The 14,856-nt window shown below is 30.4% G+C and overlaps 1 protein-coding gene across 1 annotated transcript; it reads left to right on the top strand.

Annotated features, from left to right (window-relative positions):
* The first annotated feature begins 1,331 nt into the window (after positions 1-1,331).
* On the top strand, positions 1,332-5,373 carry LOC145615320 (transcription factor SPATULA-like). Its single transcript, XM_081670385.1, has 6 exons — positions 1,332-1,847; positions 1,968-2,051; positions 2,180-2,245; positions 2,339-2,404; positions 4,530-4,823; positions 4,943-5,373. Exons 1-6 carry the CDS (start codon positions 1,590-1,592, stop codon positions 5,027-5,029), a joined length of 855 nt encoding a protein of 284 aa, XP_081526511.1. The 5' UTR covers positions 1,332-1,589; the 3' UTR covers positions 5,030-5,373.
* The last annotated feature ends 9,483 nt before the right edge of the window (positions 5,374-14,856 follow it).

The raw sequence follows: 14,856 nt of genomic DNA, 5'->3' as shown, positions 1-14,856 counted from the left end.
TCAGAGCATGGAATTTAAGGGCACTAACCCTAGAGGGGCACCATTTCTCACTGCTATAAATACCCCGATGATTTATGATGGGAGGGGTGGATTATGAGATAACACAAACAGAGCATTAAGAGTTTCAACTTCTCTCTACTTTCTCTCTCTAGCTTTTCAGTTTTCTATCACTAACTTGATTGTTGGAGGCGAATGTTCCGGTACACAGAATATTCGTTGTTTTGTAGATGTCCGAACCTATATGTCCGGATGTGTGACCGGTATCCCGAGGGAATCACAAAAACCCTAAAACACCTCCCACCCACTCCAACTGTATATATAGTTTCCGTTGTGTATTGAATTATGCATTTGGATTTAGACATACATCATTTGTTATACTTTAAATAAGAATTTCAGCAATTTTAAAATTAGAAGTCCATGAAAATAACATATTTAGCTTTATTGATATCAAAGAAAAGATTACAATAGAATTACATCATTTCAAAGCTACTACTAATAACACTATATGCATAACAATATCAATTTTGACCACTAAATGAAAAAAGTCAGCAAATTCATCTGTTTTATGCATGAACTCATTGAAAGTCTCTCCTCATATTTTGAACACCTGTAGCTTAAGGTGTATTAGCAACCCTACCTGTCGTGTCAGTAACAATCTGCTCCTCCTTAACCCACATGAAGAATTCACACAGCCTGCACTTGTAGTATAGGTTCTTCCTGGGTTTGAAACAGAGCTTGAGAATCTGATATATGCACATCTTGAGGGGTCATATATAGTTGCAATTAACTAATTTGAACCACAAACCCCCTACCATTTCTATTGCTTGAAGAAGCCATTCGGAAACCAAAAAACAAAAAACAAAAAAACAAAAAACAAAAAACAAAAAAAAAAAGTCAAGAGGGAAATTCGAGAAGGAGAAGAGTAAGCTACAAAAGAGGGGGGAAACTATATACGGAGTATACATTTGGAGTTGGTGGGTGGATTAGTTTAAAAAAAGGAGGGAAAGCAAAGACGGAAAAAAAGGAGGGAGTTTTTTAAGTTAAAAAATAAAATAAAAAAATAAAAAAAAAAAAAGCTAAAATTAACGTTTGTTTAACGTTAGGTGTACTTTAGATGAGTGTGTGAAACCTTGGGTGTACCGCATATAAACAATAGTTAAGTAGGTGTAACATTGAAAAACACTCGAATTTTGAGTGTACCTTTAATAATTTCCCAAAAACAAATAAAGCTATGGAGGCTATTTTTGTAAATCAACCCAACTAAAGGCCCAATGATCAAAAAAAGAAAGACAAAAAAAAAGTATGAAAAAGACGTGATTAAGGCGGGAGAAGAGAAAAATTTGATTAAAAACATGACCTTAATCACTCTTTACTTATTTCAGAAACAAAACCTTACGCAATGAACCAGAAAAACAGAGATAGAAAACAGAAACAGGTAACATTACATTACATGATAACGCCTACCATTATTTAGCCTTTTTAGCCTTCACTTAGCTTGAGAAAAACCTTGCACAAATCTCTCCCACCCAACTCAACCAAACCCATTTCTGCCATCATCATCATTCTCTTCATTATAATCTAAATCTCTAATGGCCGATCTTTCACCACCTCAATCCTTTGGCCTTGAATCCGACGATATATCATCGCTTCTTCATAACCTCCTTCACAACTCTTCCCAACCCCCACCACCTCCTCCTACTACTACTGAGTCCCGCTCTCAATTTTCTGGATCCAATGTTTTTTCTCAATCGCCTGCTTTATTTGGCCCAAATTTAGCTTTTAGTGGCGGTTATTATAGCTCTAATCTTTCGATGGAGGGGATCGATGATGCAGATTGCCAAAGCGAGGTTGTTCTATGGTCTTTGTTTTTGTTTTTTCTATGTATTCGTTATTTGTTGGAAAATTTTTGTTTGTTTTATTGATTTTGTTTTTGGGAATTGGGAGTAGTTAACTGTTTTATTGAACAGGAGGAAACTCGTATGAAGTCTGCTTCGGGTAAGAGTTCGTCGAAGCGTAGCAGAGCAGCTGAGGTTCATAACATGTCTGAAAAGGTTAGAACTAATAACTCTGTTCGGATTTAATTGTTATTGTACGAGTTTAAATTATGCTATCAACGTGATAATTGATCCGGGATCGAGATATAGTAGTTTTGGGTGTTTGATAATTTAATTGTGGACAGAGAAGGCGGCAGAGGATTAACGAGAAAATGAAAGCACTCCAGAAATTGATTCCCAACTCCAATAAGGTGGTGCTAATGATAATTAATAATTAATTATTAATAATTTGTCGGATTAACGGTTTTACAAGTTAAATGACAATATTTTAATTTGTCACACAGACGGATAAGGCTTCAATGTTGGATGAAGCGATCGAATATTTAAAACAGCTTCAGCTACAGGTTCAGGTGTGTTATCTTAAGCTTACAAAATTATATAATTTGATAATACTGTATATTTTAAGTTGAAGATCCGGAATAAAAGTATATTAAATTTCTTGTCATAAAGAACATGACTTACAAATTGTAAAACATTAGCAGAAGTAACAAAACTTAATGGTGCAATGGGGTCTGAAACCATTATGTTATTCAGACTGACAGACATGGCTATTTTTATAAAATTCGAATGATTAGACTCAAAAAGAGTTATTTGTCCATAACATGTTAAGATATATTAGAGTATCAAATATTCGAGGTAAAAATTTTAAGAACATATTAAGTATTCAATGCTCAGTTGCTCACATGTAGTATATGTACTGTAATTGATAACGATATTGAGTTCAAAGGGGTGCTTATCTTCAAGCTTGATGTATTCGAAATGAAAGGATCTCGGAATGTTTGAATTCACCCTTCACAGCTTAGGAATTCATACAATAAGGATTAAAGAATCGTAAATGAACATTATGCTCTTGAATTTAATAATCTTTTAGATGTAACAATTTACTGATCACAATACAAGACCCTTCATTGGCCTTTTGTGTTTCTAATGTATGTTATGTGCTTAATCTTGCTAGTGTAATGAAAAGTAGGTTTGATGATCTTAGTAATGGTGGCGACAAAGTTTCCCTTAAGGAGAGTGTAGCTAAATACTAGCTTAGTTGTTAACCGTGTTTTAGAACCTGAAAGACATATATAGCCGTAGATGTAGTCATGTAGATATCCTTTTGTTAAACCTACAATTACTGAAGATATTGTGTCTATTTAGAAGTATACGAAAGGTTTTTTACTTATCCATAGAGTTGGTATCCATCTATATTGTGCCCTGATTAGCAGTCTTCTTCAGTTCTTCTAGATGTTTTCTGTGCTTACTGCAGAACAGTCTAAGGATGGTAAATCCTGTTAGTAAGGATGAGAATCAACTAAGCATTTTGCAGATTGAAGGCGATAAAGGTACCATTATAATGAACTAATGTCGTTCTAGTATAAAAGAGTGTGTAGGAAGGGAAATTACAGTTCGTGAATTAGTGTTGACTATGATGCACAGCAAGTTAGCTTTTTTTTTTTTTTCCTGATAGATTTTTATGGCATATAGATTCAAAGGCACAAAAGAAAAATAAAATCGATTTAAGATTGATTTATTTATGACTTATTAATATAACTATAAATCTTGCAATGTGATGGAATAAATTCATGGATTGGGTTTGGCTGTGTGTGCCATCTTGTTGCGTGTATGATCACATTTACGAAGCAGACTAAATGTCCCTATGTAATGATCAAATCCTTTGAGTTCAGGGCCGTGTTTTCTCATTCGTTTTGACAGGTTTTTAACTTTTTATACTGATCCTTTGCCTTTTTCCTGTGTCAAAAAGCCCAAAGTTTAGTTTGGTAGATGATATTTAGTTTTCTGTCATATTTTCAAAAGCTGAGTTGAAGAACTTTTCCTCAATGACCTGAATGGTTACGGAAAAGCTGGTTGATTTGCTCTTAAAACAAGTAACAACTGATCATATCAAATATATAGGTAAACAATTAGTACAAACCACTAAAAGTACGAGCTGCTCAAGCTAGCTAACCAACCATTAGTCAAACAAAAACAGCTCAAAACGAGACTTTGTTCCTTATTCAAAGCTTACACTATATAAATAAGTACTCAGGTTAAAATTTTAGTTTAAAGAGTTTTTTATCCTGCTTAGTGGAATTATTGATGAACACTCAATTCTGCATATATAATCGTTAACAGTACAATATTGGTGACTAATTTGCCTCAGTGCAAACAAGATATTTTTGTAATAAGCAGGTTAGAAAAAAAGTTAAAACAGAATATTGTAGGTAGCAATTGTTTCGTAGTTGGTTTGGTTCCGCAATACAGTTTGTGGCCTTTTAGTGTAAAGAGCCTTGTTGAATTGATGGAAAACTTCTTGTCCAGGTCTTTAAGAGTGAAAATTAATTTCGAATGCAGTATCAGTTCCATGCTCTTGTATTAAAAGTTTGACAGATGACATTGTTGTACCTGGCCTTAATGGAGCTTTTAATTGGCTGCCAGCAATATAAATTGTGGAGCTGAAGTTTTTAATCTATCTTGTTGGTATTACAGATGCTAACCTTGAGAAATGGTTCAAGTTCGCATCCCTTTTACTTACCAGGAGCGATGCAGCTTCCATCTGCAGCTCAACTTGATGAGGCCAACAGCAGTAGAGCAGGATCCTTCACAGCAGATCAAGAAGCTCCCATGCAGGCCATGTTTAATCTTTCCAGCAAACCTGCTTTTTCTGACTATAAGCTCCTAATGACCAAAATGTCAGAAAACAACAGTTCAGCGCAGCCATTTCATCTGGATCCGTCTATGACTGTACATTATAGGCCTTTCAATGCCTCAGTGTCCTCTAAGGTATCATTCAGAAATCTCCTGTTGAATAATTCATCACTTTAAGACCTTTTAACAATGTCAATGGATTGATCTTTTCTAATGAATATCTTAAGTTTAAACATGTTTCTGTCAATCTGAAGGTACTCTGCAAGGATCCTGCATTACCCCAGTTGCAGTTGGACATGAGTCACTGTGGTCAGAGTTCATCATCAGGCATATCCTCATGAACATCATGTTCAAAATTCTGTATAACACTACAGATAATTTGCAGCCTTGCAGATGAAATAGAAGATGTAGAACATGTAATTTGGTCTGACATAGATCGTAAAACATTATAATGTGAACTGCAAAGAACTCAATGTCTAGATTCAGTTTATTTTCTTGTATAACGCCAAAATGTTTAAGCCTTCATGCCCTTTATAAAGGATTATAGTTTAACCCACAAGACATGTTTGGTACAAAACTATAAACAATGGTGACAATTAGTGATTTATCACTTTACAAGTGTTTCACACATACAGAATTCGGATGGTATACTACAAGAAGAGATGAATTGTAGCATGTTCCTTAGTGCCTAATTTTTGCAGAATATAAAACAAGTTGTTGTAAGGATCTTAAGCAATGCAAAGCGAATTTTTCGAGGAAACCTTCATGGGTACACCTTGAAGCCTACACTTTGCAATATTCCAATTATATTATAGTAAGAAATTCCTCATGAAATTCCACACCCCAATACGATATTACACACAACACATGCATGAATAAAGAGAAAAAAGTAATATGTTGGACCCTTGAAATCAGTCTGGAAGTGACTAAAATTGCAACCAAACCCTAACAAGAACTTTGACCAAGAGGACTTAGTTAGCTTTATGGTGAAGCACGAAACTATTAAGCACGTCCACTTCACTTCATAAGCCTCACTTTTAAATGAATTCATAGGAAGTATTTTTAGTACACTCAAATGTTGTATTTTTGATGAAATGATAAGTTCGAAAGATATTTTCTAATATTAAGTTTTTCGGTCGTCAGTGGTGGTACGTGGAGGAGAGAGAGAAAGCATGGGAAAGAGGGGGAAAAAGAGGAGAAAAGAAGAGACAGAAAGAGAGGAGAAATTGTTTGGGGTTTTATGAAGTCTATCAATGTAAATTTTGAATTGAAAATTTTTGAGCTTTTTGGGTATTTATATCGCTTTCAAGACTAAACATAATTTATTTTAAACTTGTCATTACTAAACTTATATTCCCTTTCAAATTCTCCCATGAGCTAGTTTGTTGGGATTTTAGAAATTTCCTTTTCTACCCAATGAAATAGTCCAAAATTTTAAACCAAGTTAACCGCTTAACCCCTTTAAAATACTTAGTTGCCTCAATCAATTGCTCATATTAATTTATTCACAGTTGTTTAATAGTTAAATTATTAATTTCAATAAAATAAAATGAATCATTTCAATTAATAAATAAACAAAACGTTTTGCGTGAGACTGGACTCACGTGAGTCCGGGCTCATTAATTAAAAAGGCGCGGGCCTGATCAACCCGACCAAAGCCCGCGCGCCATTTTATAAATTGTCTGAATTTTTCGTTTTCATCATTTTAATCATTTTCATAAAATTTCGAGCGCCGTCATTCACTGAAATTCAACTACTTCATTTCCCCAAATTTCATAGAATTCAAATCTGCAAATTTCATAAAAACATGGAGAAATCAAACAATAGGATGATGATTGAAGGAGATTCTGATTCACCTATAGAATCAATTTCTAGCTCAAAAACTGCTGAAAAAGGTACAATTTAGTTCATAATTTTGATTGCATGTAATTTCAAATTTCATATAATATTGATTTCGACTTATAATTCGCATGATTCCAGATTGTATCATAGTGATTTTGAAATATGAATTTCGACTTATAATTCGCATGCAAGCCAAATTGAATTTCAGATCGTATTAAATTTCGATTTAATATCAGATCGTATTTAAATTCGAGTTAATTTCTACTTATTATTTGCATTCAATGCTAATCGAATTTCAGATCGTCGTTAATTTCGACTTATAATTTGAAATCAGGCCTAATTTATATTCCAATTGCATTTTATTTCAACTAATCATTTTGAAATCAAGTCTACTCTAGTATACGATCATATTTAATTTCAACTTATGATATGCATGCAAAGCTATTTTAATGTGTAACTACAATTGTCGCAGAAAATTAATTTTCATTTGAATCCATTTTTTTGATAATTTCAGAGTGAAATTCAAATATACTAACACTAATGATGAATGCAGCAGATAATGTTATTTTAGAAGAAAATATAAATGAAGAAAGAGATGATGCAGAAAGAGATGAAGATGCTGCAAGTATAATAGGTATACTGATAATTAAATGTTCTGTAAAAGTATACTCTGTAATTTATTGATGTAATTGCAGGCAATATAATTCCTGATTAATAGAACGTATTTCCTAAACAAAATTAGTGAAAATAATCTAATTCCTGACAATTTTAAAATATTTCTAACTGCATTAAAAAATCTAGTATCCCTGCCTGACTATTATTATTTTAAATCTGACTATTATTATTTTAAACCTGACTATCATTATTTATTTCCTGACTAATTTTATTTCTTTTCTTTTCAATTCCTATAATTTCTAATCATCATTATCTATTTCCTGACTAAGATAGTATATTTCACGACTAATATATTGTAATTTCTGACCAAAAAAAAATTACTGACTTCGTAAAAAAATCAAATTCCTGTGTGCTATAATATATCTGAATATTATTATCCTAAAACTGACTATCAATATCTATTTTCTGACCAGCACTATTTTATTCCTGACTAATATATGCTAATTTTTGAGTATTATAAATTTTAAAACATTTAATTATTGTATCTAATATTGATATTACAATTCCTGACTATTATTATCTATTTTCTGACTAATATTATCTTAAACCTGACTAAGTTATAATATATGTGAATATTATTATCCTAAAACTGACTATCAATATCTATTTTCTGACCAGCACTATCTAATTCCTGACTAATATATGCTAATTCCTGAGTATTATAAATTTTAAAACATTTAATTACTGTATCTAATATTGATATTACAATTCCTGACTATTATATTATCTATTTTCTGACTAATATTATCTTAAACCTGACTGAGTTATAATATTTCTAAATATTATTATCCTTAAAATGACTATCCATATCTATTTTCTGACAAGAACTATCTAATTCCTGACTAACATAAGCTAATTCCTGAGTATTATAAATTTTAAAACATTTAATTACTGCACATAATATTGGTATTACTTTTCCTGACTGTTATTATCTGTTTCCTGACTAATATTATCTTAAACCTGACTGAGTTAATTTTATTCCTGAATAATATATCATAATACCTGATCTAAAAAATCTAATTCTTGATTAAGATATACTAATTCCTGAGTATAATAAATTTCAAAAAACATTGAAAATAAGCTACTGATATCATCAACTAAACTAAAAAATAAAATAACATCAACTAAATTTCCAAAAATAAAATAACATCAACTAAATTTCAAAAAATTACATATTACTGAAATGTTATTTAATTATAATAAAGTACAAAACATTGAAAATAAGATACTGATATCATCATCCTCAATTTTAATTCTTTTTGCCTCTCTGCATGGATGGCTTGCCTCTTCTCTTTTTCTCTTTCTTTTGTTGGCTTCTTCTTCAGCAAAAACTAAACGTAATCCATTAAGAAATTCAGCCCAGTCTTGCACCATGCCATTATAAAAACCATAACCATTATGCCTCATAATGTCATATGCAACCCACCATTCATTTGAATTATGATTTCTTCTTACTGTTTCTGGAATCCAATATTTATAATACCATAATTCATTATAATATTTACACGTACAGTTAATCATCTCCTGGGCTTTGAAGGTGAACCTAGGGAAAATATGCATGCACAATATTTCTTCAATAGCTAGTGCTGGATGTGCATCTTCTAAGGCGTCAATTGGGTGAGCAATTTGATTAGCCATCTAAAACAAAACAAAATAAAAACATAAATCATAACAAAACACAATAAAACAACACTAACAAAGGTATAATCATAATACGAAAAAATATACCTTTTGTAATAGCAGTAGTTATATTCTTATAAAATTAATTAAAATTTCTAAGTGAAGCAATTTATAGTTTTATATGGATTTTTTTTTTCTGAATATGGTTTGTTGTACACTATGGTTTCTTATATATAATGTTTAGAATGTGAATTGATGTAGTGTTTTGGAAGAGGGAAGGTCATGCCTTTTCAAATATGTCTTTTCATTTATAATTAACCTCTTTTTTAGTAAATTCATTTCATTTTATTCAATTAATTTTATGTCTGGTAAATGATTTTACGTGTTTTTTGAAACTGGAAGAGGGAAGGTCATGACCTATTAAATTTTAATTCTTGTATGCAATAATCTAACTGTCTATTTTTATCTTAAACCTGACCATATCATTTATGTCTTGAGTAATTTATTATCTATTTTCCTGACTAAGATAACTTTATTCCTGACTATTATAATCTAATATCTGATTCGAACAATTTTTTGACTTTTTTTTGAGTAATATTTTGACTATTTTTTGTGACTGAAATTAGATTAATAAAATTGTTTCAATTTAATTTCTGATTGAAACAATTTTATTCCTGAAATATACAATCTAATTCCTGATATATTCAAATTAATTCCTAACCAAAATATTTTAATACCTGACAAACAGAATTTAATTCTTGACCAAACAAAACTAATAAATGACATAAATAATCTAATTCCTGAAAAAATAATGAACAACATATTATAATCAGATACAAATATTATTATTTCTGACTAATATAATTTTATTCCTGACTAATATTATCTGTTTCCTGATTAAAGATAATCCTAAACCAGACTAAGATTATTTATTTCCTGACTAGTATTTAGTAATTCCTAATTTAAATAATGTAATTCCTGACTAAGACAAGATAATTCTTAAGTATTATAAATTTAAAAAATATTTATTTACTGTGTATAATATTGTATTTCCTGACAAAAATAAATTATGATATGATTCATATACACTTTTGTTGCAGATTATTACAAATATGACAAGGATGAAAACATAAGTAAATGTCTAGCAGGTTATACTGTATCAGACTACAATGAGGGATATGTTTTATACAAAGCTCATTCAAGGTCTGTTGGTTTCAGTGTCAGAAAATCAACAAAGAGAAGAGATAATAATGATAAATTGTATAAGTTTTATTTTAGATGTTCTAAGGAAGGGCATACAAAGGGTAAAATGAAGATGGCAGGTGAACAAAATTCAGTGGAAATACCCATGTTGGGTAAAACTGATGAAAAAAAGAGAAAAGATAGGGAGGTAAATGAGACAAGAACTGGATGCAAAGCTCATATTCGTTTCAAGAAAAACAAAGAAGGAAATTTCGAAGCTGTTACACATGAGTTGGAGCATAATCATGAATTGGTTATAGCAGTTCAACGACATCATCTAAGATCAGAAAGGCAAATATCAGCACCAATGGGTGAACTAATTCAGAGCATGGTTGAAAGTGGTATCAAACCAATGGATGCTTACAATTATATCACCAATGAAGCTGGAGGAGAAGAATGTGTAGGTCATACTAAGAGAGACCACCTTAACTATGTATCAAAGGTGAAAATGAGTATGGTTGAAGGTGGAGACATGCAGAATGTATTAGATACCCTTCAAGAGAAAGCAGATAATGATCCTTCATTCTTTTATAGACTGAAATTTGAAGAAGAAAACAATGTGGTGAGCTATTTTTGGCGTGACTCTCAAATGCTTGAAGATTTCAAAGCCTGTGGTGATGTTTTAATCTTCGATACAACATACAGAACCAACAAATATGGGTTGATATGTGCACCATTTGTTGGTATAAACTGTCACTGGAGAACAACAATGTTTGGATCTGCATTCATAAGTGACGAAAAGACTGACACATTTGTTTGGCTCTTAAAATTTTCAAAAAGTCGATGTGTGGAATCGAACCAAAATCAATCTTCACTGATCAGGATCTTGCAATGAGTAACGCCATGCCAGAGGTAAGAATTTTTGTCTTCATAATATATTGTTTCTTGATTAGAATAACTTAATAACTGATAAAAATAGATCAATATCTGACAGAAATTATATAATTCCTGATAAATATCTGTTTAATTCTTGACTAATAATATATGTTTCATGTTCATATTTAATGTAATATAATTCCTGATCAAAAATATATTAATTCTGATAAAATAAAGGCAATACCTGACTAAGATATATTAATAAGTTCAAATTATTTAATATTGATTGACAGAATCTTATTCATGATAGCAAGATCCTTAATCTTGATATAAGTATTCTAATACCTGATCGAAATTAAGTCATTAGTAATTAAAAATGTATTTAATTTAATTCTAAGTTAATTTCTGAGCAAAATGTTATAATTACTGAGTAAAATGTTCTTATTCCTGATTGTGATAATTTATTTTATTTCTGAAATAAATATGGAATACATAACAAATTAAATTAAATTCCTGACTAAAATAATATAATTCCTGACGAAAAATTATTAATACAAAAAAAAAAACCCAATATCTGAATAAAAACCAACAAAACCATATCATTCTAAACCATATCTGAATAAAGCTTTTGATAATAAAAACAGCAAATATAGAAACATAAACATAAAAGCATATCATATTTTCCATATATTTTAATGATATTGATTGTGATTAGAAGTTAACAGAAAAAAAAGATAAAGAAAAAAACCCTAAAATCATAATCTTCTTGTTGTCCTTCTTCAGATATTAAACTTGTTTTTTCTTTTGATCTTCTTTTTGTTCTTTCTCTTCCTTCTTGTGTTGATCTTCTTCTTTCTGCTTTTTGTTCTGTGTTTCCTGCCATATCTCTTGTGCTCTCTTTCTCTTGCTTAGTTCTTCGATTTCATTCTGTTCAACTTTTTCATAGAGCTTCATCAGTCCATTCTTCACTCTATCTCTTCTATCCAACATATCATTTGATTTTTTTTTCAAAGTTATCAATTGCATTTTCTTCTGGATCGTTTGATGAGGTAGAATACTGAGAATTGTTTTGCATATTTGAGAAATATTGAGGATCGTTTGATGAAGTAGAAGACTGAGAATTGTTTTGCATTTTTGAGGAATATTGAAAAAAAGTTTGTTTTAGGAGAGAGAATATACCAAGTACAAAAACATGCAAAATGTATGAGTAAATATTACTTTTATAGACAAATAAAAAACATTAAAAAAAAAGATACTTTTTCTTATTATTACATTTTTTTGGTCCTTATCCAGTACCTCAAGTACAATTCTAATTATTACATTTTTTTAGTCCTTATCCAAAACTCCAAGTGAACTCTAAGACTATTAATTCCTGACCAAAATATACTAATACCTTTCATAATTTATCTAAAATCAGAACAAAATATGCTAATTCCTGATTAAAATAAATATATTCCTGATATGCATTTCTTCTTGTTTGTGGGTGATGACTTATTCCAAGACACCTTGTAACCTACAGTAACATATAAAAGATGTTAGTTTATGCAACAATATTCAACAAAACATAAGTTATTCACATCTTAGGCATGCAGACCTGTTCACTGTGGTGGTTGGGCACCATAATGAGGATAACCAGGGGGTGGCCAAGTCCCATTTTGCTTCATCCTGTACTCAATGATACAGTCAGCCAAAAAACCAGGGTCATCTGTGCTCCCCACATGTATGTTATATATATTCTGATTAGGTAACCTCCTAATCATCTTGAATACATCACCATCATCCTCTAATGTCCTATACTTCCCCTTATAAATATACTGAAATACAGGGTACAGAAGGTCAATTGATCCTTCTATTGGATCATCCATATCACGAAGTTGATCTTCAAATGCAATTGCTGTATCTTGCAAGTTATTTTTTCCAATCTCATATTCAATATCAATTACAACACTCAAATACTTAAATCTGAGAATCACCTTATTCTCCTCCATTTCTGAAACAACAATTCCAACAATAAATAAATAACAACACATAAAAATAGGATCTAATAAATATTCAGAAGAAATATTTTAAAATTATTTTTTTAGAAAAAGAGTTTACCAGAAACGAAATGAGTGATTTATAAAACTCTAGAATAAGTTTTACTTTGTTGCTTATATAGTTACAATTGAGCTCAAATATGTGTAATTTATGAAGAAATTGAAGTTAAGATGCAAAATTGAATTATAAAGGAAATGATTTATAAAAGGAAAAAAGTAACTATTTTTTAGCCGTTTACTGGGGCCCAAATGGCAGAATTACAGTGGAAGATTAATTTGACTGATAATCTGACTAATGTGTTAATTTTAAATATATTGATTCTAAGTTTAAATAAAAAGTCTAAAAATATTAATTACTGACCTAAAGATATTTATACCTGATTTAAATTATCTATTATCTGACTAAAATATGCTAATTTCTAACTCTAATATTGTTATGCCTAATAAAATATACAAATGTCTTACATAATTTATCTAATTCCTGACTAAAATATTTTAATTCCTAAGTGAATGTTTTTAATTCCTGATTATAATAATCATATTGCAAATTTCTAACTCTAATATTATTATGCCTGAGAAAAATATACATAATATCTTACATAAATTATCTAATTCCTGACTAAAATCATTTAATTCCTGACTAAATGTTTTTAATTCCTGATTATAATAATCATTTTGCAAATTTCTAACTCTAATATTATTATGCCTGAGAAAAATATACATAATGTCTTACATAAATTATCTAATTCCTGACTAAAATTATTTAATTCTTGACTAAATGTTTTTAATTCCTGATTATAATAATCATATTGCTAATTTCTAACTCTAATATTGTTATGCCTGAGAAAAATATACATATGTCTTACATAAGTTATCTAATTCCTGACTAAAATTATTTAATTCCTGACTAAATGTTTTTAATTCCTGATTATAATAATCATATTGCTAATTTCTAACTCTAATATTGTTATGCCTGAGAAAAATATACAAATGTCTTACATAATTTATCTAATTCCTGACTAAATGTTTTTAATTTCTGATTATAATAATCATATTGCTGACTATAGTAATTTAATTTTTGTTGTAGGTTTATCCAAATTCAAGACATAGGCTATGTCTATGGCATTTGCAAAAGAATTTTGCGTCACACTTTGGAACTCTAAAAACCAATCCTGAATTCAAAAATATGTTTCACAAATGCTTAAGTGGATGTGATTCTGAATCTGACTTTGAAGATTGTTGGCACAAGATGGTTCAAAAACATGGGCTAGAGAAAAAAAAATGGTTTGATAGGTTATACGGTCTACGAGATAAATGGTGCACAACATTGAGCAAGGATATTTTCTCAGCTGGAATTCTTTCATCTTATAGGGTAGAAGTAACAAACAGAGCAATTTCATTTAAGGCCAACAAAACCACAAAGCTTTTGGAGTTCTTTCACATTTTTGAGGCTACTGTGAAAAGATGGAGAAGCACTGAAAAGAGTGACAACTTCAGATGTACTACTGAGAGACCAAGAACAACAACAAAGATATTAAAACATGCAGCTGAAGTTTATACTCTAAACTTATACAAGGATTTTAGGCTGGAATTTGAAACAAGTCTTGGAGCATATGCAAGAGAAAAAGCCACTTCAATGCAATATGTCAAATTCTTTGATGTTTCTCTTGATGAAGATTATATGCACACCTATCAAGTCATATGTTACACTCAAAACAATGAGTTTATGTGTTCTTATATGTGCTTCACAAAGACTGGATTGCTGTGCTTTCACATTATCAAGATAATGCAAATGTACAGCATACATGCTATACCAGAGAGATACATTCTGAAACGTTGGACCAAGCTTGCTAAATCAAACATATGGGATGGGAATGAATCAGGTATGTACATACTTTGTTATTTTAAAATTTATTACTTGTTTATTTAGTATAAAA

Source organism: Chenopodium album, chromosome 25, assembly GCF_948465745.1.
Source record: "Chenopodium album chromosome 25, dcCheAlbu1.1, whole genome shotgun sequence".
Classification (NCBI taxonomy): Eukaryota; Viridiplantae; Streptophyta; class Magnoliopsida; order Caryophyllales; family Amaranthaceae; genus Chenopodium; species Chenopodium album.
The sequence above is the reverse complement of the archived record's forward strand: the minus strand, read 5'-3'. Positions and strand labels throughout refer to the sequence as shown.

Coding starts and splice junctions, on each gene's coding strand:
- LOC145615320 (XM_081670385.1), top strand. CDS start 1,590: ATGGCCGATCTTTCACCACCTCAATCCTTTGGCCTTGAATCCGACGAT. Junction 2,052..2,179: donor TTCATAACATGTCTGAAAAG/GTTAGAACTAAT, acceptor AATTGTGGACAG/AGAAGGCGGCAGAGGATTAA. Junction 2,405..4,529: donor AGCTTCAGCTACAGGTTCAG/GTGTGTTATCTT, acceptor TTGGTATTACAG/ATGCTAACCTTGAGAAATGG.